General features: G+C 37.3%; 1 protein-coding gene across 5 annotated transcripts; it reads right to left on the bottom strand.

Moving 5' to 3' along the window:
* Positions 1-233: 233 nt before the first annotated feature.
* LOC131435239 (transcriptional repressor p66-beta) lies at positions 234-25,151 on the bottom strand. Of its 5 annotated transcripts, none has more exons than XM_058602912.1 (10): positions 24,924-25,151; positions 13,705-14,379; positions 13,443-13,647; positions 13,126-13,281; positions 12,962-13,063; positions 12,654-12,888; positions 12,239-12,558; positions 11,737-12,169; positions 11,571-11,675; positions 234-3,259 (listed from the first exon to the last, which is right to left on the bottom strand). In XM_058602912.1, exons 2-10 carry the CDS (start codon positions 14,349-14,351, stop codon positions 3,063-3,065), a joined length of 2,400 nt encoding a protein of 799 aa, XP_058458895.1. In that variant the 5' UTR covers positions 14,352-14,379; positions 24,924-25,151; the 3' UTR covers positions 234-3,062. The 5 variants fall into 5 exon arrangements, with proteins under 5 accessions (XP_058458895.1, XP_058458897.1, XP_058458896.1 ...); XM_058602914.1 differs by having other exon boundaries at positions 12,690-12,888; XM_058602913.1 differs by having other exon boundaries at positions 13,126-13,278.

The raw sequence follows: 25,151 nt of genomic DNA, 5'->3' as shown, positions 1-25,151 counted from the left end.
ATTTTCGTCAATATTATGAAGCTATTTAATTATTCGGTTCTTTCAAGAATCAGTAAAAAATCTCTGAAATATGTTCGTCCATTGAAACAGACAAATTGCCGAAAAAAATTGTTTGTTTTGTGTAAATAAAGTTTACTGTGTTATTGAGCAAAGTAACGTAACCTGTAACGTGTATACTTTTTTGACATAGGGACAGTGAAATTAGTAATGCAACATGAAAACGAATGAGACTATTATTTTTTTAATTCGCAATATGAAAGATTTATTCTCATTTTGCCACACTTACATTTTTTAAGTGTGTATGTGTGGCTTAGTGACAAAAATGTTTTACACTCCTGTGTTACTACAATTATTCTAGTTTATATCAGTTGATAAAAAAAATGAAAAATTATCACTTGACAGACAAAATTGTTCACAACTTTCGTTTCATTCAAATGTTTTAATAGTTTCTAGATCGCGGGTCATTAGCCTTAATTGTACACTTTTCGCTTATCGTCTAAATTTTTTCTTTAATTCCTCAGAATTTGAATTTTCATCCGCTTCGATTCATTTCAAATGTTACTAGTTTTGTTTTTTGTTTTTTTTTTTGCTGCCAAAAGGTAGGCGCCTATTCGGAACTAATAATGATTTTGCAAAACATCACACAAAATTTTATTCAAAGTTTTGTTCAGAAGATTCTAAGTTTAAAATTTCAGCATTTGTGTGGAAATATGATTTTTTCAAATTGCGTATGACTTAATGATTATATGATTTATTTATTATTGGAGTACGTAACATTAGTGCTCAGTAAATATCCGATTAGTTTATTTTGATTTCCCATTGGTTATTGAGTCAAATCACAAAAGATTAAAAGTGTTTACATTCATTACTTCACGTTACACCAATGTAGCACCAACCACACTTGCTCTAATTAAAGTACAGTCAGTATATTTTTTTCTCTCCCACACCGGTGTGTGTGCGACAAAAGTGTATAAAATAAAAACATTATGAATGTATGCTTTTCTCTATGTAGTACGCATTGCTTTCCAGTTTTTTCTACCTTGGGCAATGTTACATCTTCTTTCATTTACGTATTTAGGTTTGAGCAATATCTGTAGTATTTTATATTCAATAAAAATAATGAATGGTAGACAAACAATCGTCTAAAATAAATACCTAAATCTACACAAACGCTGCGTTGCGACTGCTTACGAATGCTTTGAACAACTATCACTCCATCATCTGGGCGTCCTATACTATAGATCTTAATTGAACTCGGCTCAATACTCGGTGGTAAAGAATATGTACCAAAAATGTCACAGACGCATGAATCACGAGCTGTGCCAAGTATACAAATAAGCTGATATTAGAAGGCTTGAAAACACGGCAGACTACAGTGAACTGAGCATGTAGCGCGAATACCGGAAGAAAGAATGGCTTATGTGTTGCTCAGCAGAGAACCTGGAAGAGATCGTCGACTGCGGAACAGACCTCGCACTCGCTGGATGTGTTCAATCGAGGAAGATGCGGCGGGAAAACAGAGAAACTAGAGTTACTTTGCACTAATGGAAACTGCAAACTGCATAATATAATATGCACCTGAACTTTGTACCACAGATCTCCCATCTAAGTGAAAATGACATTCATGCGTACTTCATATGAGATCCAGAGAAATCAGTATTAATTATGGTTTCAGTGATCTTCTCATAAAGCCACATCAGCAAGTGAGAGTTTCACTTTACTTATTTTAATTAACTCTTCACACGATTCAATCAGTGCCATAAAAAAGAGACGGATATCATTTCAACAACAAAAAACCCACATGGTTCATTTAACATAGAATGGACACCAGTGCGAGAGCGAATTTCTCTCGATGACCTGTCTGAGCATCACGTGTTAGCACGCTGCTATGGGGATTCTCTCTGAAACAACAATCGGTCGCTTATTCTCGTTTTGCGATCCGATTCTATATGGTCAGTGGATAATTGCGATAGAATCCTTTTACTATTGCCGCTTATTCTAACTATTTGCATATAACCTTTGTATGTATAAGTTGCGTCTATGAAAATGTCTGTGAATGCTCCACACCAGGGTTTTGAAATATTGTAACCTAGTATGAGAATCATCAAGTCGAATCATTGATTTGATTTCCTGCGATAATGATCAATCAATGCGATTCTCTCTGGGTAAATTCCACATAGCGCCGATCACTGTATATATTTTGTTAAGGGTCGTGAAATACTCAGAGTATTACATGGTACATGACACTTGACATCGTTGCAATGACTAAATTCCATTAATTGAAATTCGAACTGCTACCGCATCCATTTTTTTCGTCAGATTCAGCTCCCAGCGGCTATTTCCAGATTCATAAAAAAAGCTTGCTGAAAAGAATGATGAGATCATTACTGGAACTGAAGCGCTGTTTAGGCTAAGCAGATATCGGGGTATGAAAAAGGATGTAGAAATGCTAGAACGCCGTTGGAACAGTTGTGTTACTTTTAGATAATGGAGTGATGACTCTAATAAAGAAGCATTTACTAAACATGCTCCATCAATGAATCAAAACGCAGTGGCAGAGTAATTTTCAAATTACGTCACGAAAGAGCGATTTCTGTCAGACAGAACAAAGTTCAATGTTCGAATTACGAAACAAAATCGAATGAAATAATTGACTTACTAAATTTGTGTATTCGAATTTCATCTTACTTTCAAAAATAGCAACCAGTCGAATTATTGCTATCCGAAATATTCATAAAAACTATATATTTTTAGTACTCGTACAAATTATGCCGGAAGCGTAATGAAAGAATAAGGATAATAGAGTGCAAGAGCTAAACCATCCGCTATAACGGGAGTTATTTCCGTTTCAAATGAGTCCCCCATACTGAGAGGTAAATTTGTTATAAACAAAACACTATTCCGTTTATAGATGCCGAAATAAATCGTCAAAAACGAAAAAAAACACTGTTACAAAGAAAAACTATGCACCATAATATGAAGTGTCAAAGAAATAACATAACATGCTAATCGACGCACACACGTCAATACGAAACTATTAGAACTAATGAATATCACGTTGCTTAAGATTTCCAGTTCGACTGTCGATTATTACTCGGACCTGGTCCGCTCTGAGGCATCATTTCCATGTACTGGCGCTGCAGCTCCATCGCACGTTGCATATCAGCCAAAGAGGCGGCTGCGGCTGCTGCGTTTGCGTTGTTATTGCTGCCTCCACCGCCACCACCAGTATTACCGCTCTTACCAGCCGCTGACAATGCTGGAATAATATTTGGGAAAGTGTTAATTAAAGATTATTTTATTGTTATTTAATATATTACTCTAATTTTTAACTTGTTCGATAACTACATTGTTTCAGTGCTAGTGCTAGCTAGTCACATAAATGAAAGGTGTGATGCTTCTGTGATGAAAGTTATCATCGATTTCAAGCGTTACCGTGTTCGGCCTACACTAACTGAAATCGACGTTTTGCTAAAAGAGCAAATGCACCTCAATGCAATGCAAGTTTTTGAAATGCATTCGAACAATGCTAGCTGTGTGGTGTTCAAGCAGCAAAGAGTTGACAATTTTTAGGCTGATAACAATGTTATTGATACACTAATAATGACAAAAAGAGGCAACAATACACAAAAGAGAGACAATGAAATGGATATGTTCCTAATTCTGAGTATGCAAAACTGGTCAAACATTGCCTGTGCTAGAACAAATAGTACGCTTTGATCTATGGAAGAGAAACGATCTACTAATCATATTTTATCTTTTTTTTGCAGTATGAAGTTGACCATATGATGACCAAACCATGTCTTTTTTGCTACCTTTGGGATCCGCAAATGGTTTGAACAACCTCGTCAAAAATCTTCACACCTAGTAGTTTGGTTGCATGTTGAATGTAGCTCTCTTAGATTGCATTGTGGAATGCTTGCTGATTTCATTCAATTAATCTTCCATATGGTTGAAAAAATAAACCAATCGGTTTATACTGCTTAAAATTGCAATTCAAGAAAAGCGAAAATCTTAGTCTAAAACTAGTCCGTTTTCCCTAAAACTGCCTGAGAAAAATTATTTCAGTTTCAGCTTACTTCCACTGACACATTTGATTAGCAACAAACACATTCCTATATGGACTTTCTCTTGCAGAAATTATTGCGAAATAAAAATTTACGTAGCTTCTATTAGTAATCCCGCAAAATAGGAACCTTTAATTGAACACGCGAAAGGCAATGGATATGGAATGTTGTCGTAAAACTATTTATTTTTCCGGAAAACTGCTTTTGTAACAGAAAATATAGAAACTTTGTTATTAGGGAATTAAAATCTACATTCATAAAATGTAAGCAATTTTGCATCAAACGTTGGTGGGAAATTGATCAAAACTTATATTTCATCCAAAAAGTCAGGCTTAACATTCATTTGAGAATAAATTGTTGTTAAAAAAAATTGTTTAAAACTCAATCGTGCCAGCCACTTTGATAAACTGGTTGCACTGCATATATGAATACATAGATCTATGACATACGTACACAAATAAAATGTACGTAATACACAAATTATCAACACAACTTAACAATCACAGCAGATTAGAAAGGTTAGTGTTAGTAGACAAATCATTTCGATATCATTCCTAGATAATTAAAGTAATAATCGTATGTACCGCTTCAGGCATAAAATACTATATAAGAAAGCAGGGCCAAGAAATTTTCCGAATGTTTTAGTATTAACGAAGACATTGAAAACACAGAAGCAGTTGGTAGGATGACAAAATACTGATACGATACAGACGCACGACCCAATGATTAACTGGTTACCGGGTGAAGCACATTTCCTGCAAACAAAGTGACAAACTCTCCGGCTCGAAGATACTCGTATCTTTCCTTGCAAATTGGTTACCGTAAAGGAATCTGTCGCTTGGGTTACATGTTGGAGGGTTTCCTCTTTGTTATTAGTGTTCATTTGGGCGCGATTATGAAACCATTAATTATGAAGTGCTTCCCAGCAAGTGAGTTAGACATCGATGAAAGCACATAATTGTAAGAAGGGGCCAAGTCTGGGGAGTATGGCACGTGGGACAGAAGCTCCTATTTGATTTCAGGAAAACTCTTTTTCACCGCTTTCGGTGTGTGTGCGAGAGCTTTGTCATGCAAAAAGACTTTCATGTCTTGTGGGCCATCCTGGTCACATTTCGAGCTATGTTAGATTGAATTTCATTATTTGCTGTCGGTAGCGATTAGTATTCACAGTTTCCCTTGGTGTGAGAAGCCCATCGTACACCTTTATGATTCCACCAAATGCACAGCGATTAGGTATTGCAGTTGATATCGATCGTTGGCGTGGGTCGATCTATGATTTGTTGCGCTTGGGATTCTCTTAATAAATACATTTCTTAGCTCTTGTCACGAACCGGTGTAGAAAACCCTTTGTTTCATGCCGTGACAGCAACATTCTTTCTGTATTTCGTTCGAATCGGATTATTTCGATCGAATACGAAATTTTGCATTCTGTATTGCAGATCGAATTAAAGAATGCAAACTTTTGCATTCGATCGAAATATACCGACTCGATCGGAGTACAGAACAGGGGTGTATGTTTACCGTTTCGTCGCTTTTCCTGCAATCTATCGTTTAGCTCATCAGGAACCCATTTTCCCACCACCATTAAGTGTAGCCGATCAGAAATAACTTGGCGACTAACGTTTAACCTTTCCGCCACTTATTTCAGAGTTTAAGTATTGTTTTCGTTCAACAATTCTTGCAATCCTTATTATTTTTGGGTTGTGTTTGGTGCGTTCTTTGTTTTCCACACTAAAATCCCCCCTTTGAAATCGCTTGAACCAACATTCACAAGCCGCGACTGATAGAGCATGTTTTCCGTAAGCTTCAACAATTTGGTGGGATTCTGTAGCACTTTCTTTTTCAAAACAAAGTTATGAATCAACACCCGCAAATGCTCTTTATTTAGCAAGAATTTTGACATGCTGACCTCACTAAATGTAGGGTAACAGAGGTATTTTGGCCCACTTTAAGATTGATTTTATTTTGGCCCACTTTGTAAAAATATCCTCCAAATGTTATAATATCTTTGAAAACCCCTTCCGCAATAGGTAATTTAATGTGATTAGCTTCAAATTGATGCAACATGGGTTTCTTAACATCGATAAAATCCGATGAAATTGATAAAGTTACTAGCAATAAGTAGGTGGGCCAAAATATATGAAGTGGCCAAAATACCTCTGTTACCCTATATGACCGTAACTTTCAATTGACAAAACTGCGAATAAGTTATCTGTAATCAAAGTCCAATGTAACACCGGGAACAGGTCAATTCCTTAACAGCCTATTCTATAACCGGCTATGATGATTCGATCACTAAAAAAGCGGCTGACTAATGATTAATAACTAGTTGACGTGAATACGAATGAAACTGATATGCTTCTGTTTTTAATTTGCATACAACTGACAGCGAAGAGCTAAGAACGTTTAAAAATAACATTCATTCGAAGTCGTATGAAATTTTTACCTCCAACGTTGGGTACTGTTCTCTTAAGGTTCTACTTAGGCTGTGAACCATTTCGCGGTTAATTTAAACTTTTGGTTAAAATCGGACATTCGAGCGGTTAATTTGATGTTGTCAAAAATAATCCTGCGCCTGAAAAAAATCTTGCAAAGAAAATTCTAATATCAATTCTTTAGTTAAAATTATTTCCAGTGCAAAATAAACCCAAATAACTTTCCCTCCGTCAAACTTTGAAATGGGCCGCAGTTTTAGTTAAATTTAACTACTCGAAACAAAATAACCTCTCAAGTGTCAAATTTTAACCAAAAGTTAAAATTAACCGCGAAGTGGTTCACAGCCTTACAATATCAGGAAAACAGCCATTGTTGAAAAACGCTAAAGCAGTTTTCTCCGCTACTGCTTGATAAATCTTCAAGAAAAAACATCAGTTTGTTTAGAAAAATATTCCAGACAAACTGATATGTTTCTTCTGAATGTCCGCTCTACGACTGCGAAGAAAACTGTTTTTGCGTTTAGCAACAATGATCGTTTTTCTAAGAACGTAAATTACCCATTGGGCTGAGACCAGTGTGTTTTAAAGCGTTTTAGAGGGCTATTTCACGCTTCAAATCTGATTTTCTCAGAAACGGTGACGAGTATCAAAAAACCCAACTGACAATCTCTTAGAAAATTAGTTTAGATTATTCTGTGAAAATTTTAGAATGATTCATTGACTTTAGTGGTTGGGAGTCTTTTTTCTAAAAGAGGAATTGCATAGCTGAAAACGCAAAGCATGGATCAAAAATCTATCCTGACAATGTCTAGATAAATTAATTTAGATGCGATTAATGCATAAAAACATATATGTTATCGCGATAAAAATGAAGTGAATTTTATTTTTGTGAAGGTAAGTCGATTTCTATGGCGGCGTTCCACTAAAAAGCATATAAATGAAAGGAACAAGTGATGTTGCTTTCCTTAATTTACATCACATTGATTAGTAGTTGAACCAAGAAAACTCCTCTTACCAATTACCGAATTCATGTCATCAATCTCGCGAGAGAAAAATATATCTGGAATAACTCATTTTAGTTTGATTCGTTGTGTAGCAAAATCAATAAAATGAATACAGAACCAGTGCTCACAAACGATACCAAACACGTTGTTCAACAAACGAAATCAACTAATATTTGGTATACAGCACGACACCATGGACCCCAGTACAAATTCGCCTCTTCAGAGAAGGAAAAACAAAACAAATGAGGAGCATCCGTTCTGCTGCATTGTTCAGCACCAACTGAGCAAAAAATGTTGTACTATGTATATGTGAAATTAATAACAATCTTAGAATATTTTTCTGCAGAACAAACAAGAAATAAAATACACTGAGGTCTTTTACGCGCTTTTTTGCGATTTTCTGAAGTCACGCGGTTTCTTTCGCGAATTTTCAAAGTTCTCCCGTTTTCTTGTTTTGTCTTGGAAATTCATGAAACGTCGAAATCTGGCGTTATCACGAAATTTTTTAATTCTAGGTTTGAAGCTTAAACCAGATCTCGACGTTTCATGCATTTCTAAGACATTTGGCACACATAAAAATCGATTTCGGAAAGTCCCAAAGTCGATTTTTTCTAGATTATACTAGATCTAGACGTTTCGTGAATTTCTAAAACATTTGATATATAAAAATAAGTTTTGCCTTTTTTTTTCTTCGCGAGTTTCCGAAGTTAAGCGGTCCCAAAGTCTCAAAGACGATTTGAAAAAAATTGTTTGAGATTTCTTGCTTTGTCTAAGAATTTATGAAACGTCGAAATCTGGCGTTATCCCGAAAATTTTTAATTCTCGATTTAAAAAAAAATAGGTTTGAAGATTAAACCAGATCACTGCGCTTCATGCATTTCTGAGACATTTGGCATAAAGAATCGATTTCGGAAATCTCAAAATTTTTCTAAACCTCCAATGTATTTACATTGGGATTAAAAAAAAAGTAGTTTTGAGGTTTTTTCTACGCGGATTTACGCCGTTCCAAAGTCGATATAAAAATATTTTTTTCAGATTATACCAGATCGCTACGTTTCATGCATTTCTGAGTCAGTTGGTATCCATTTTTTTAATTTCGGAAACCCCAAAGTTTCCCAAAAGTCTCAAAGTCGATTTTAAACATTTTTTAAGACATTTGGCGGATTTCCGAAGTGACACGTTCATTTACGCAGAGTTCCGGAGTTACGCGTTTTTTTTTGCGCGTACCGGAAACGCTAAATGAGTAATTTCAAAGGAAATGTTTGCTACGTTTAATCTCAGTACAAACATGAAGTGCCTCTACCTGTTTGTGCGGGTAAAAGTTTATACTATGCAGAACGGTACTGTATTTTTTCATGCATGACTGCTGTACTGCTACTGAATGAAATACGATGTGTGGTGCAACGTTAAAAACCGTCCGAAGTGTTAGAGAGGATGACATCATTACGGCATGCTTTGCTTGGCTCGTGAAAACATGGGACAATTCAATCAATTTTTCAATGGTGTACTATTGAAATACTAAAACGAAGTTGTAATATGCGTTTAAGTTGAATGTCTCTGAATCGATTGGTAGTTAAGTTATATAAATCCATCAACAAGTAACTGAGTTATAGGCGTTCAAAATTATTACAGGAAAAGGCAACACAATTTTCCTCTTTGATGTTCGTTTATACCAAACATGGAAAACTTGAATTTTGAGTTGTTTGTGATCATCTCACAATACTAAAAGTTTTATCAGGGGCTGGGGTCCACTAGGAGATTGATAGCACCTATTAGCTCTCTCCGGACTGTACCAGCCTAGATGCCGTGTGGAATCCGGCGGAAAAAAAATGAACCAAGAATAGATCCACTGGGTCCCTGCTTCCATGTCGTAAAAGGCGACAATTGCAGGAGTTTCTTTTTCCTTTCAGTTATCAGATATTTTCAATGTTTTACTTCTGATTACTCTATTTTACTAAATCATCTCTTTATTCAACCTATCAATTTCCGTCTAGCTTCGGAGAAAAGTTTTATTAGGAATGATTTCTTCTTCCATGTTATTGATTGTCTTTCAGTATTATAAAATGAATGATAAAAATCAACCATTGCGCAAATCCGTTTATATTACAAAGTTGATAACAGCGATAACATATATCGGTATATTGAATACATAGTAAAAAACACTTGATATTAATATTTCAAACAGTAAATTAATATTTTTCTCGGTAGCCGGCTGCCCAGATCAACTAATATAACCAATTAATAATTTCAATAAATAATTAAAATAATAAAGCGGAAATAATAAAGAATCAAGACGCGTGTGAAATCTGTTGACCTTTGTTTGGTGATTTAAAATGATTTTATAATAACTGTTTAGAATATTTCAATGCAATGAATCAACTTTTTTGTCTAAATCCTATTCGCTCGTTTATTTTGTAACACGTAGTTTCATTTATAAAAACGTGCTTAATCCACCTAGCAGTGAGATGATACCTTTTTTTTATCAATCCGCATGTGTTTTTTTGCATGACTAAAAAAAACGCGAAAGGTAGATGCATAAACGAGTGACTGCATACTCGACAGCCGGCTGTCCGGAGTTTTGTCAATTTCGGAGATTGACTGTTTCGTGCATTATATTGCCAACACAATGTAACACATAAAACGATAATACTTTAAAACATTCTTGATAGCCGGCTACCCAGAGCAATAAACACATGATAACATTATTAAAACATTTACTAACAAAGTATCCTCTCCTGTGATGCATGTGGGAATGCAGAGGATTCCTCGGTTCTTAGTAGCAACATGCATCGAACTAACAATCCTTTCCCTCCCAAGTAGATCTGCATTCGGACGTGGCCGGCGTCGGTATTGATCAGCATGCATGGTTCAATACAGTTTGCACAGTGTGAAACAATGTGTTATTCCCAAACATGTTACTTCAAAAAATCATTTTGCAATCTCAATTGGTCCAGATCAATAACGGAGTAGCAACACACGGGCGGTCTCTAATGCTAATGCTAATGCTAATCTCACAATACTAAAAGTTTTATCATAAATTGCTGATCACATTTTCGATGGTATGAGAAGAAAATTATGTTGCTGCATCAAGTACCACAAGAGATATTCCCGATCAAATTCTACCAACTCTTGTACAGAGTAAATTTAGAAAGGGGCGCCCTTAGTAAATTAAGACGTATTCACGTTAAAAGAGCCACTCCAATTCGAATGCTTTCTGGAAGGATCCATTTTTGCTAGATCGACTAGCGTTGAAAATATCAGAGTTCTTCTCGATGAACAACTGACATTCAAGCAACACATTTCTTACATTGTAACTAAAGCTTCCCGTTGCCTAGGATTCTCAATGAGGATGACTAGGCACTTTACAGATGTACACTGTTCGTTTGTTCGTTCTACCATCAAATATTACTCGGTAGTTTGGAACCCTTGCTATCTTAACGGTGTTCATATAATTAGGTCGATAAATCGTAAATTTGTCCGTTTAAATCTTCGCCGAAACCCATGGAACAACCATCATCAACTGCCGCATTGTGAAAGTCGCAGGCGCGAGTAGACTCCCACAGTACGATGGAAACAAACCCGCACCATAAATATAGCATATATTTTGAACGATAGAATTGACTATCCTGCTTTACTCTATGAAGTTAATGTCAATGTGCGACCTCGAGCTCTTCGTAACAGATCTCATAGATTGTCGATACAACGTACCAACTGTGGCGCGAACGGTGCTGTTATCGGTCTGCAGAAATCATTTAATTGCGTACATCGGGTTATGTTATTAAGAGTTATCATTTGGACCATATTGTGTTCGTTGGTTGGATACTGATTTGTTTTGTGAAAGGGCTTTTTTTAAATGCGACACATACTTTGAAAAGCGCAATTCCTTTGAAAACCGTGTACTTATATATATACGAAACTGTCGTCTCTGTTAGGGACTTGACAAACAGGGAGAATTGAACATAGTCCGTTATAATCTATTAAGTTTTGAACACCAATTATATCAATTATATATTTAAATTTACTTCCTTTAATAGACACCAAAGAAAATAAATCAACACACTCACCTGCCGCTTGAGCCATCGCAAGTTGATAAGAGTACAATAGTGGCGAGAATTGCATCATATGTTGTAGATTATTTAGGTTTCCGGTGGACAGACCTTGTTGAATTCCTAACAAAGACGGTATGACTTATAGAAAGACGCTGAAACCACTGCCTGTACTAAGATTTACCTCTAAACAATTGCTGCTGGAACGCCTGCATAGCAGCCGCAGCGGCAGTCGTATTGCTCAGACTGCCCAGATTACCGAGGGCACCAAGTTGACCGAGACCGGCGAGAGCCGAAAGTTGAGCAGCTGCTGCTTCGGCTGCGGCATTCGCTGTTGCGCTATGGCGGCTGGATCGTGAACTAGATGCCGGTGGGGGTGTCTGTTGGGTGGGCGGAGTCGGTGTCGGTCTCGGAGCCGGTGTCGGTGTTTTTGATTTCGATGGTTGCTGTTGAAGATGAGCATGTTGTTGGTGCATTTGATGATGACGTTGCTGTTGTTCCTGTTGTTGCAATTGTTGTAGTTGCTGCTGTTGGATTTGTTGTTGAAGTTGCTGTTGTTGTTGTTGGAGTTGCTGTAATTGCTGCTGCCGAAGCTGTTCTTGCTGTTCTTTTTGACGCTAAAGTTTGTGAGTTGAAAAAAAAACTAGTATTCATGACATATTGAATAACAAAACCACTACAATCACCTGTGCAGCCGCCTGTCGTTCTTGTTGTTGCTCACGTTCTCGCTGCTGTTGGCGCTCTTGAGCTTGCTGCCGTTCTTGCTGCTGCTGTTGTTCCAATTGCATCTCACGTTGCTCTCGCAGATTCGGTGTTGACGACGGTGTTGGGCGAATATCTATCGGCGAAGGACTGCTCTGAGTGGCTAATCTAGCTTCGATTTCCTGCTCTTGCTGAAGTGCTTTAACAAACGCAGTCTTGAGCCGGTTCGTATGTTCTGCCTTGAGAGCTTTTTTCACATTACTAGTAACACATTGTTCGCAGATAACTTTGGCATCCTTGCCAGCTGCAAATGAAGAACGATGGAAGAAAACGTGTAAAGGTTCCGAATATGGCTATGAAAAAGTATAAGAAATAATCAAAAAAGAAACAACACAAAACCTGGAATGTTCTGAAAAGTGGGATTTCCTCTTTTACCCTGTTTTTCCCATTTCCATACTGGAGTAAAATCGATCTTGCACTGCGCACACCGGTACGGTTGTTGTGGCATACAAAGTTTCTTGTCCTTTGTCAGATAGTCCACGACATACTCGAGTCCGAGTAGATATACAAATTCAGTGTTACTCGGGTTCGGAATGAAATGCATTTCCGGTGGCGGAGGTTTCGGTGGTGGGATCTGAAAGTGAATCATCGTTGCGAGGAAGTAGTACGATAATGCGTAATACACTAAAGGTATGAAGAAACTTTACCTGGAGTAAGGTCTTTTCCAGTTGCTTTCTAAGAGCTAGTTTTGCAGCTGCTTGCCTTTGAGCTTGAGTCTGAGAATCTTCCCTCGCCGAATCGCGGTCACGCTGTGAAGTAATATGACATGAACTTATGTTCTAGTTAGGTTTAAAGCTAATGTGTTCTTTACCTTCAGCGAAACCGGTTCCACGGTTGTGCAACTGATTTGTGCCGGGATGGAAGGAGCTGGTGTGATGGACACCGAGTTGCTTATCTGGCCTGAGTGCACCTTCAAATTTGTATCCATTAGATTATTGCCACCAACTAAACTATTGCTTTGGGGCTGCTTCATGTTAGTTGTATGAGTAAGCGTAGCAAAACAGATTTTAGCCAAACGGTTTAGTAATAAGAGCAGACAAATATCGAGAGAGTTAGTGAACAATGAAATAGGTAATGTATTCAATTTAGTCAAAGTTACAGAAAGAAACTTTACAGTCTCAGACTCACATTACGCTGCTTGATAGTGCTCGAAGGAGCATTGGTGGGAGTTATCGTGACCGACGGTGTGATAGTGAGATTGGAACCTGCTCTCGGGAGTCCCATTGAATGGCGCTGTCCAGGAGTACTGGGTGTCAGTGTTGCCCCACCCGGAAGTGATGGTTGTCGCTGCAAAGGTTTCGTTACGGGAGTTATATTGATTGGCGATCCCCGACTGTAACAATTGATGACAAATTAGAACGATGTAAAACAACAGATATAGTGTGCATACTTGACGGGTGTCGCTGAGACAATTTTGGAAGATTTTGAGTGAGCAGGCAGTGGAACGGAATTCGTTGGTGTAACACTAAGCGAACCCTTGGTGAGAGCTGCAGGAATCGCGGCCAGTGGATTGTTTATATTTGTATTACTCGATGTCACGATTAGATTCTCTTTCATCATCACTTGTTGAGATTGCTTTAACTTTTTCAGCAGGACCAGTTTGGTCTCCTCGCTACGCAACTCTTCGCGCAATTTACGTAGGCCTCGTTCTCGCTCCCAAATTTCGGCAGCCGTTAGTTCTTTAATTGGAAATACGGGCGGCATTTCATCGTCCTCTGATTCCGATAATCCGGCAGCGACAGCTCCGTTGTAAGAACGACCATTCACTTTGGCCGGCAGAAGCACTATGTCCGGCACTTCCGCATAAGATTTTGGTTCGGTGCGAGGACGTAAAACCCGTCTACCAGGAACTGGTGATGTGTTACCGGGAGCCGACGGGGAACATGCTGACGGCGGTAGAGCAGGGGTGATAGTTAGACCCGAGTTCTGTGTCAACGCACGTAAATCACGTGCTGTTGCCGCGGTGATAGCGAGAGACTCTCTAACCGAACCAACACTCAAATCAACGACAGCATCGTCCACTTCCATTTGTTCCATTTTTGACGATTAGTATTTTTCGATGTTCCTGAAATAGAATCATAAATCGTTAAATGAAGATTTTATTTTACTACATATTTATTAAACAGCAAACAAGATTTGAACATGATTAAATACAATATTAATAGAAACATAATTACGCGAGTAGAGATATCTCTAGGGAAGAGAAACACTAAGAATAAAATCTTTTCGAATATTCATGTCTTTATCACCAAATCTAGTTTACAGGGTGGCAAGTAAATTAGCGATTTCAATTTCCCGATTTTCCCGGGGCGCGAAATAAAAATTACCGGTTTTTAGAACAGGTCCAAAAAGCCTATGTTCAATATTTTACTGAATATTTCTCTTATTTAAGCTTTAAGTTGAAACCCCATGTTCAAAAGAACATCGAGAGTTGAAAAAATGACATATTTTTGGGGTATCTCCTTGGAACTACGTTTAAAAAATCTCATCCACAGTTTGTCGAAACGTTCATCTTCTGAACTGACAGTACCACCCAGCTCAATATATTCCAGCATCATTAACGTGCGTGTGGGCAGTCCACACGAAGAGAGCCCCGATAACGAGAAAGAAGCGTTCTACGTGCAGCTGGAACAAGCCTATGACGGCTGCCCACGCAGAGATGTAAAAATTGTCATCGGTGACATGAACGCCCAGGTAGGAAGGGAGGCAATGTACCGACCGGTAATCGGGCCGAACAGCCTGCATGCCGCATCAAATAACATCGGTCAACGATGTGTCAACTTTGCGGCCTCCCGAGGAATGGTAGCCAGAAGCACCTTCTTCCCCCGCAAGGATATCCACAAAGTTACCTGGAGATCACCTGACCAACAGACCGAAAACCAAATCGACCACGTTTTGATCGACGGAAAATTTTTCTCGGACATCAACACAGATTCGGACCACTATTTGGTTACTGTATGCATGCGCTCAAAACTTTCGACGGTGAGTGCTGGAGTAGCTCAAGATTACGCGCAGCAGTTGGCAGTGGCAATACCAATGGAAGAGCAGCTTGGTGCAGCTACTCTTGAAGATGGCTGAAAAGACATCCGTTCTTCCATAGGTAGCATTGCATCAGCAACGCTAGGTACGGCGGCTTCGAACGTAAGGATCGACTGGTTCGACGACGAATGTGAACAATTAGTGGCCGAGGAGGATGCAGCTTGGGCGAGCAAGCTGCAACACCGGACGAGAGCAAACGAGGAGCGATACAGATAGGCGCGGAACAGACTAAACTCGATATCCCGTAGAAAAAAGCGTCAACAGGAAGACCGAGATCGCGAAGCTGCTCCGTGCTAATGACACAAGGAAGTTCTACGAGAAGGTGAACCGTTTGCGCAGAGGCCATGTGTCACAGGCCGATATGTGCAAGGACACCAACGGGAATCTTCTCACGAACGACTGTGAGGTGATCGAGAGGTGGCGGCAGTATTTCGACGAGCACCTTAATGGTGATGTGGCGGAATACGAAAGTGGCGGAGCGGTAACGAACTAGGGAACGCGTGCGGAGGACGATAGACTGCCGAAACCAGACCTCCAAGAAGTGGAGGAGGTGGTAAGCCGGTTGAAAAATAATAAGGCCGCTGGCGTTGATCAACTACCAAGCGAGCTACTGAAACACGGTGGTAATGCACTAGTGAAAGCACTGCACTGGGTCGTTACCAAGATCTGGGAGGACGAGATTTTACCGGAGGAATGGATGGAAGGAATCGTGTGTCCCATCTACAAAAAGGGCGATAAGCTGGATTGCTGCAATTACCGCGCGATAACTCTGCTGAACGCCGCCTACAAGGTACTCTCCCAAATCTTATGCCGTCGACTTTCACCGATTGCAAACAAATTCGTAGGACAATATTAGGCAGGATTTTTGTGGAACGTGCTACCAGGGATCAAGTGTTCGCCATCCGCCAGGTGTTGCAAAAGTACCGCGAATACAATGTGCCTACACATCACTTATTCATCGATTTCAAATCAGCCTACGACACAATCGATCTAGATCAGCTATGGAAAATCATGCACGACTACGAATTCCCGGACAAACTGATACGATTGGTCAAGGCTACGTTGGATCGAGTGATGTGAGTTGTCCGAGTATCGGGGATAAACTCGAGTTACTTCGAAACTCGCGGAGGGCTACGGCAAGGTGATGGGCTTTCGTGTCTGCTATTCAACATTGCTTTGGAGGGTGTGATAAGAAGAGTGAGGATAGACACGAGTGGCACGATTTTAAGAAAGTCCGTCCAGCTACTTGGTTTCGCTGATGATATTGACTTTAAGAAGATGGAGGATACGTACATCCGACTAAAAGCTGAGGCCAAGCGGATCGGACTAGACATCAATGTGTCAAAGACAAAGAACTTGAAAGGCAGGGGCTCGAGAGAAGATAATGTCAGCCACCCATTACGAGTTCTGATTGGCGGTGATGAAATCGAAATGGTCGACGAGTTCGTGTACTTGGGCTCACTGGTTACTGCCGATAATGATACCAGCAGAGAAATTCAGAGACGCATATTGTGAGGAAATCGTGCTTACTTTAGACTGCGCAGGACGCTTCGATCGAGCTAAATTCGCCGTCATACGAAATTAACTATCTACAAAACGCTGATTAGACCGGTTATCCTTTACGGTCACGAGTCCTAGATAATGCTTGTGGAGGATCAACGTGCACTGGATGTTTTTGAACGGAAGATGTTGCGAACCATCTTTGGCGGAGTGCGGATAGATGACGGTACGTTGAGAAGGCGAATGAACCATGAACTGCACCAGTTGCTGGGAGGAGCAACCCTCGTCCAAACGACCAAGGTCGGGCGATTACGGTGGGCCGGGCATGTTAAAATGTCGGAGAACAACCCGGTTAAAATGATCCTCGATAATGATCCGATCGGTATAAGAAGAAGAGGCGCGCAGCAGGCAAGATGGATCGATCAAATTGAGAATGACCTGCGGACCCTTCGCAGTTACCGAGCCTGGCGGCGAACAGCCATGAATCGAGTTGAATGGAGAAGCCTCCTGTATACAGCAGAGACCCCCGTGGTCTACGACTGAGAGAGTAAGAGTAAAAGTAAAGTAAGTCAAACCTTCTTAAAGCTTATTCAAAATAGTCCTCTTGTTTTTCTGAAACTTTGTATGTTTCTTCGAAAGTCATATGAGAGCTACAAATTATATTTTGTAGTAAACAGATTCAATAATAGTAAGTGCTTTTTGCATGTCTTCTACCAATAATCATTCTCTTTTGTATACATATTCAAAGTTCGTGAACTTCTACTAGATTCTTCAAACCAGCAAACCTTCCGATAGACGAAACTAATTTGTATACATACTCAAAGAATTCGATTGCTTTTATTTCTATTGAGAAGAGTAAAGAACAATCATTCTTCAATAATCCTTTGGACCGTTCGCGGATTGACCATCTTTAGTGTATTCCAATACTATTTTAGACTAGTATAGTCTAGAAAAAAGTATAAGGCTCAAAATGCATTAACTAAGGAACAACTCTTCTCCCGTAAAACCGATTCCATCTAACAACATGACGATATTCTTTCAAAGTTGGATTTTAGCGAGACAGAACAAAATCCTTCTAGAATTCTTAAAATGTACGCTGTCACTTTGGAAAAACAACAACAATCTATGCCTCTAGTGACTTAGATGATCTAAATTTGATTCTCCTATCATCGACAATCTTCGACTGCTTCTTCGTCGCCATCTATATCCTCACCATAGATGATAACCTTAAACAAATTAAGCATAGGTTCACTGAACACATCAAACCATCTTCTAAACCTTTCTAAGGTTCTTACAAACTCTGAAAAACCAATCTCAGCTGCCAAAGAAGGAAACCAATGTACTCATTGCAAACGGTGGATAAGTCGATTTTGTGAATCTTATTGAAATCAATACCAAGATTGTTATGTTACACTATTTTTATTGCCGCTAATTTCTACAGTACCAAGACTACAGCACAAGTATTGTCACAATTTTACTGAGATAAATTTTGATGAAATTAGGGTAATCATTGGTTGCCACATAAAACCATGAAGGTTCCTAAGAATTCTTAAAAAAATTTTTAAACATGTTTCCCGATGTTCCTTTTACCATTATGCATACTTATTCTGAAATTTTCTAGATCCAGCATAAAACTTATAAATCCAGCATAAGTATCCAATTTATCTTTATTTTCATTATGAGTTATGCTGTTATTGATGACAACTAGAAAAGCTCTTATTGATTAAAAATTGCTGTCAAACCCATACAAATTTTTCCATTTTCATATTATAGTAGTTAGTCACCTCAAAATTCTAGGAAAATGTAGCGTACACGGATAAAAATTTATTACCAGTACCATGATTTTTTAATCATGAACCATGCTTTCTCATGAAATATTATAAGAAAAATGATTGATATCATGAAAATATTCATGAAAGATGTATTATTGTTCATGATATCAATCATTTTGCTCATGAAATCATGACTTATTATTCATGATAGACATGATTCATGATTTCATGATTTTTAATCATGGTACCGGCAATGGATTTTTACCCGTGTAAGATCGCGTTTTTTACTTAAATATGCCACGAACTGTTAAAAAATCAAAATGATAACTTGATAACGAGGGAAGGGGGAGAAATAACTCGTACTCGTGAATTTAAGAACATTTTTGATTTCAGATTATTCTACGCCGAGTTGTCGTGGTCACCGCGCAACATTATTCTCAACAGAGGTTTTGGGGAATGCTTTGTTACCGCCTTATTTTTAAATATTATACGGAAATTAAACTAAATATTCTTTCAATGATGCTTTATAATGTAAAAAAAATTGAATACGCTATAAGTTGTTTTTCCGTAAAAAATTACAAAAAAGTGTTTTTTGATTCGAATGATCCCCCCTTAACTCTGAAATGATATTGTCGGCTTTGAATCGCTGAAATCTGTCAACAAATTAAATTTTTTCTATAACTCTGCTGAAGTAATTTTAGTCCACTATTTCACTGGTTTTGGTTATATAGTTTTGGCAATCGAAAATGAAAACCTCTCTAAATATCTTCTTTGAAAAACCATTTAAATGGAGCATTTCACGAGAAATCGATGCAAGTCTCATAATGGACATATCAAATAACTGTTTCCGGAAACAGGACACTGTCAAAGTTGCAGTAAGCTATTAGGGCCTTGTATTTCACCAGGCCTACCAGTTCAAAACGCATTACAATCTGTTTCGAAAATTCCGAACTTTTTAGTGTTGTCTAATAAATGAAGGTTAGCTATTTTTATCATTCATTACCCTGTCTTTACCTTAGCACCGTATTCAATCAAAATCACCGCATGAACGTACCGGTGCGTAAGACTGTTTGAAATTTTGGACACTCATCACAAACAACAAATCAGATCCAATGAAATTCAGGAGTTATGTAGGGAATCATGACCTTTCATTTGAATCTAAGTTTGTAAAAATAGACCAAGCCATCGCTGAGAAAAGTGATTTCGTTCCATTTTAGAATTTGTAACCACCATTTCCAGTACTTTCGGAAACGGAAATGATACAGCCGGAATGGATACGTCAGGCCGTCAACTGACAAGGCCTATCGATTGGAACTGATTTGAGCTATCAGAAATCCCATTTTTTTGCGTTTAGCATCACTGCTCTGTATAACTGCTTGAAATGTTCAACACTCTTTACCCTGTAATGCCGAAACCGGAAGTCGGATCCAGACAAAATTCAGAAGTTTTGTATCGGAAGTCAGTCACACCATGTCTGAGAAAAGAGAGTAAGTAATTTGATATTGGAGTTTTCATACTTATATAATTTTTATATCACCTTATAATTCCGGAACCGAAAGTCGGATGAAGATGAAATTCAAGATTTTTTTATGAGATCTAAGGTCTTCCATTTGAATCTAATTTCCTTGAAGTTTTGTCGCGTTTTCGCTTGAAGCAAAGCCCAACCCAGTTCTGATTTTAATGATTTCAGATTTCAGATCAGATGTTTGGGAGTGATGCTGAGCAATTCCAGGAATTAAGAGCAGAAAAGGTGGCAAAACCAGAATCATTTTGTTCCGATTTAGATGAAGCTTTGCACACATCTACAGTATGACTCAAAACTGATTTTCAAAAAGAGGATATGTACTTTGGCATGAAATTTTTTTCAAATCGTTTTAACTCGGGAATCGATTGAGTACTCTAAAATAAAAACACACAGGAAAAAAAGTCGAACAGAAGAACAAACCTTTTCAAGAACGAACTAACTTTACCGAAAATATTAAATCTTAGAAACGTCTCTTCGGAAATTGAAACAACGCATTGACGTTGATGCAATTCGCGTCTTTTGAAAAATGAAGTAGTTACTGGAACATTTTTTAGTTTAATTCAAGTTCATAAAATTATTACAACAGTAATATTTTCATTCATTGCGTCTTTTTCTTTTAATCGGTCTAACCCAGTAACGGTTATTTGTTCAAAATGTGTCGAAGAAGAAGATCTAATAAATCTAATGGTAAGAACGTCGATTTAACAAATTACAGGTGGTTGTACGTTGCATTTAGAAGTACTGTTCTTGTGTGTAGACATTCAAACGGTGTTATTCAAGAAAAATCTGAGGCCTTTGAAACTTACTATAAATAAAATCTTTGGTCTTTCTTTGTAGACTCCTATTCTGCTGTTTCAATGATTATTATTCATTAGAAGAAATTTGAGTCAAAAGAAGTGTATGTAACATAAATAAAACAAGAATATTACTTTCTTCGAAACTACTTTTAACAAAAAAGGCGGAAGAGTAACATCAGAGACACTACGTGACGTGTAAATAATATAAACACGAATAAAAATGACATGTTTTTTCCACACATACGAATATCGATAATCGCACGTACTAGCTGATTGATTGTGTGAACTTTGCAAATTGCGTCACTTGCAAAATTGTAACGGTACAATTATTTAGCGAAAATACGAGAGCAAAAAATTACGGAGTTGTGTAGGGGACAAGTCCGATTAAATCAAAAATGCAATGTTCAAATTTATTCATAAATTGGACACTCCAAAACAAATCGTTTTTAGCCATCTAGGATTTTTTAATCTAAGTTGGAAATTAATATGACATTAATTTCAATAACTTACTCGTTAAACCCGTCTCGAATATTCAAATTGTATAGTGATTTGAAAGAATATGCACAAACAGAATTCAAGAATGATAAATTATAAATTATTGATGCCCACTCGCCAAGCATGGACGAAAAGTATCTATAATCCAATCAAAAGTTCTTGAGAAATGATAAAATATTATTCATTTATATACTGATATAATACGCACTTCACGAACGAGATATTTTTTGTGAACATTTTACAAGACAATTTAAATTCCATATTAAAAAGACCTTGTTTAAATATTATTGTGGTTTTATAAAATGATACATAGTTGGAATCAGCTACGTGAATTATTGTCAACATGCCAAGCATTTTTTATCTGTTACAAAGAATGAACAATTTCGTTATAGGCGAGAAATCAATTATAAGAACATTTTGGATACAAATTGAATGCCTAAATTGATCATTTTAAACAACATGCACAAATGTGTCTCCCTCATATTAGTCAATTAAAATACCCATGATTTATAAGCATACCTAGTGCTTGTTTTACTAGCGAAAAAACATTCCGTAAGCCCATTACACTCAACCACTGAATATATTTCTTATTTCTACGCTTAGTGTGATGATTCGTTCAATTCATGCGATTGAAATTTTGTGCGCCTTTATTTTGGCTCTTAATTTCACCTTAATGCTCGTTCATACAAAACATTTTAAGAAACTTCAATGTTAAGTTACTTGTGATTATTTCATACTACTGAAAATTTTGTAATAAATTGCTGAGCGACGATATTGAGAAAAAAATATGTTATAACGTTAAATACAACAAGAGATTAAGTTTTACTTATTCTTGTACAGGGTAAATTTTGGAAAGAAATCGTATTCACGACAAAAAAGTGACAGATGAGTCATTTTTCCTCTATGCACTACTATAAGCACGGCAGAGAACAATATATGGATTGAACATCGATCACAATTATATCATAGTTCTCACTAGATATGAATTTTAAATAATAACTAATTAGAATTAGAAAAGGGTACATGAATTCATTTTGAGCGTTTGGAACCTAGGGTAATTTAATAGTTTGAGTTGCATATATTTATAAACAGATTTTGATTGAAGGTGCATCAAAAAACACTTAATTAAAATTGAATTTCACACGACATTTTCAAATCCGTAAATATTTACATCGTATCAGTTTGTAGTATGGCATTGCAACGTTTTGCCTCATGTCACTGATACACCTGATCGTTTCGACGTGAATAAGTCTTGAAGAGTTTTCCGGTTAAAATCTGCACACATTCAAATGGATCTAACTTTTGATCTATTAGGTAACATTTATTGAAATTGCAAGATCCAGAAAAAAAACCTTTCGTGCAGGATACCAAAACTCGAGCTGAACTAAGAGCATTTAAGGTTCAGAAGTCTCCAAACCGTGGCAAGAAACAGAAAAATTTTCGAAAAATCCGTGCCCGGAAGTTGTACAACCAAAAGTTAACGATTTGATGATAATTTTGAGAATGAAATTCATGTATGCGCCTTTCCCAAATTCACATAAGTTTTTGTTGGCGAATATCTCGAGTTATACTAAATGCAATAATATCGATCTTTCCTCATGGCAACGAAAATACGATCAACAATGTATGATTAATTTTTCTGCAATATGAGGTAACTATAAGTATCTCTAATGTTATTCACTCTCAAGCTTTTGAAATCATCAAGCACCAACGAGAAAAACTCTCTACTTACTTGCCTTTCAAACTCGCTTACTCGAATAACGGTTTTTATGTAGTAAGGGACATATCAGTTCCACTTTTCAGCAGGACAAATATAAAACAAAAATTATACCCTAAATTCAATCATTAGCGGCCCTTACATTGTCATTTTTAATGATGACTAAATAATGATGTATTTCAAATTTGATAGAAAACTCGTCATTACTGCACCATATACGTTCATTAAAATGATATTATTTTTCAGTAATGACATTTTTAATGACTCGTGTAAGGGCCGCTATTTATTTTTATGCGTTACTCTTACTGGAGATGATATTTTCGTGTCTCTGTGATCATGGCGCAACTGCCATTCATTTAAGTGACTGAAAACTGCACTCAGCTTGGTTCAACTAGTTCTGCACCAGCGACAATACTCAGCTGCAGAAGCTTAACATTAAAGGAAAATTGACACGAACTTGTTTAACAAGATTAAACAATTCGGTTCATCTGATAAAATTAAATCAATCCCAAGGAAAACAAATACCGCCCAGATAAGTACCGTATTTTTTGAGGTGAAAGGGGACTTAGAATCACTGAATAGAAAATCATTGATAATAAATTCAGAATTATTTTCCCCTGAATCCTAATCGCGCCGAAATGCCGAACAAAGTAGTTCAATATGAACCGCTCCCGGTGTATAGCCTTGATTTTAATTGAGTGAAAGACGACTTACTTGATTTTGATTTTTGCTTCACTGAAAAGCTTTTCAGTTCTATTTACTCATTAGTACATAGTAAATAGAACTGAAAATGCGTTCCAGTGATGAAAAAATCAAAATCAAATAAGTCGTCTTTAACTCAATTAAAATCAAGGATATACACCGGGATTTCTGATCCCTATCTAGTGAACAGGGTAAAAAGGTTTGATAAATAGATGAGCTCAGATAAACATAGGTGCCGGAATGAAATAAAAAAGCATATTAAATTAAAGTGCTGTTTACACATGAATCGTGCAAATTTTTATAAGTGTAGATTGTATGTCTAGAATAATCTACTCATAAAGAAGCGCAGTAAACATAAAACATATTTTTAATTGCAAGAAGTTAAACCAGAACAGCAGAACATACAAAAATAAACGTTTTTACAAATACACGAAAACGTTGAAAAACAATTAATATGATCTAACTCAACTTATTAAAAAGGGCATTTTCATGAGTGTGAGAATAAATACTATTTAGTAAACTAACCCGGCGAACGACTCAGACGCTAAAACCGGGGCTAAAAATAAGTTAATTTTTGGTGAAGTACTCTGCTTGGTCTAACCATTCTTTTCAATCTAACATAAAATACTTGTTCCAGCGCTTATTACTCGCATTTGATCCGGTGTTAGGAAATTATTTTAGGTAACTATTTTATGAAAACAGTATAAAAATAAAAGCGGAGTATAAACATTAACCATACTAGCATAAAAATTATATCCTTTGCTTACAACCACTTCTACTTCAAGCTGCTTCTAGTATTGGATCGAACATAATCCCTACAACAGGAAAATTGTTTCGTAATTTATATTTTAGTTCCCTATTGCGAAGAAAATGTTATTATCTTCCTTATGCATATCATCGAATTAAGATGAAACCGTTTCCATCACTATTTCTCCCGCTCCATTAATACGTACACCCCACAACAAACTTGCGATCATAGCCGCATATTGGAAGAGCTCCGCCACCGAGGAAAAAATTAAGATGGGAAGAAAAGTCCATCACACTATGAGGAAGCCAACCTACCCTTTGCCGTGTTTAATGTAGAGCACTGATAGAGAAAACTAATATTTTAAAGTTGCATTTCTGCTGATATTCACTCTCGAATTGGATGAAATTATTATCTTATTTATTTCACAACTTCTATCTCCAAACTTTTATTTATATTTTTAGTCAAAACTAATGCTTTCGACACAAAAAATAATCAAATAACACTGTCACGGAAAAACTGCTTGTTTTCTTGTCTGATGGCGA

This window comes from Malaya genurostris, chromosome 3 (assembly GCF_030247185.1).
Source record: "Malaya genurostris strain Urasoe2022 chromosome 3, Malgen_1.1, whole genome shotgun sequence".
In the NCBI taxonomy this organism is placed as follows: Eukaryota; Metazoa; Arthropoda; class Insecta; order Diptera; family Culicidae; genus Malaya; species Malaya genurostris.
Note: the sequence above shows the minus strand (reverse complement) of the source record. Positions and strands in the feature narration are given on the sequence as shown.

Coding starts and splice junctions, on each gene's coding strand:
- LOC131435239 (XM_058602912.1), bottom strand. CDS start 14,351: ATGGAACAAATGGAAGTGGACGATGCTGTCGTTGATTTGAGTGTTGGT. Junction 13,064..13,125: donor TGGAACCGGTTTCGCTGAAG/GTAAAGAACACA, acceptor ATTACTTCACAG/CGTGACCGCGATTCGGCGAG. Junction 12,559..12,653: donor CACTTTTCAGAACATTCCAG/GTTTTGTGTTGT, acceptor CTTCATTTGCAG/CTGGCAAGGATGCCAAAGTT.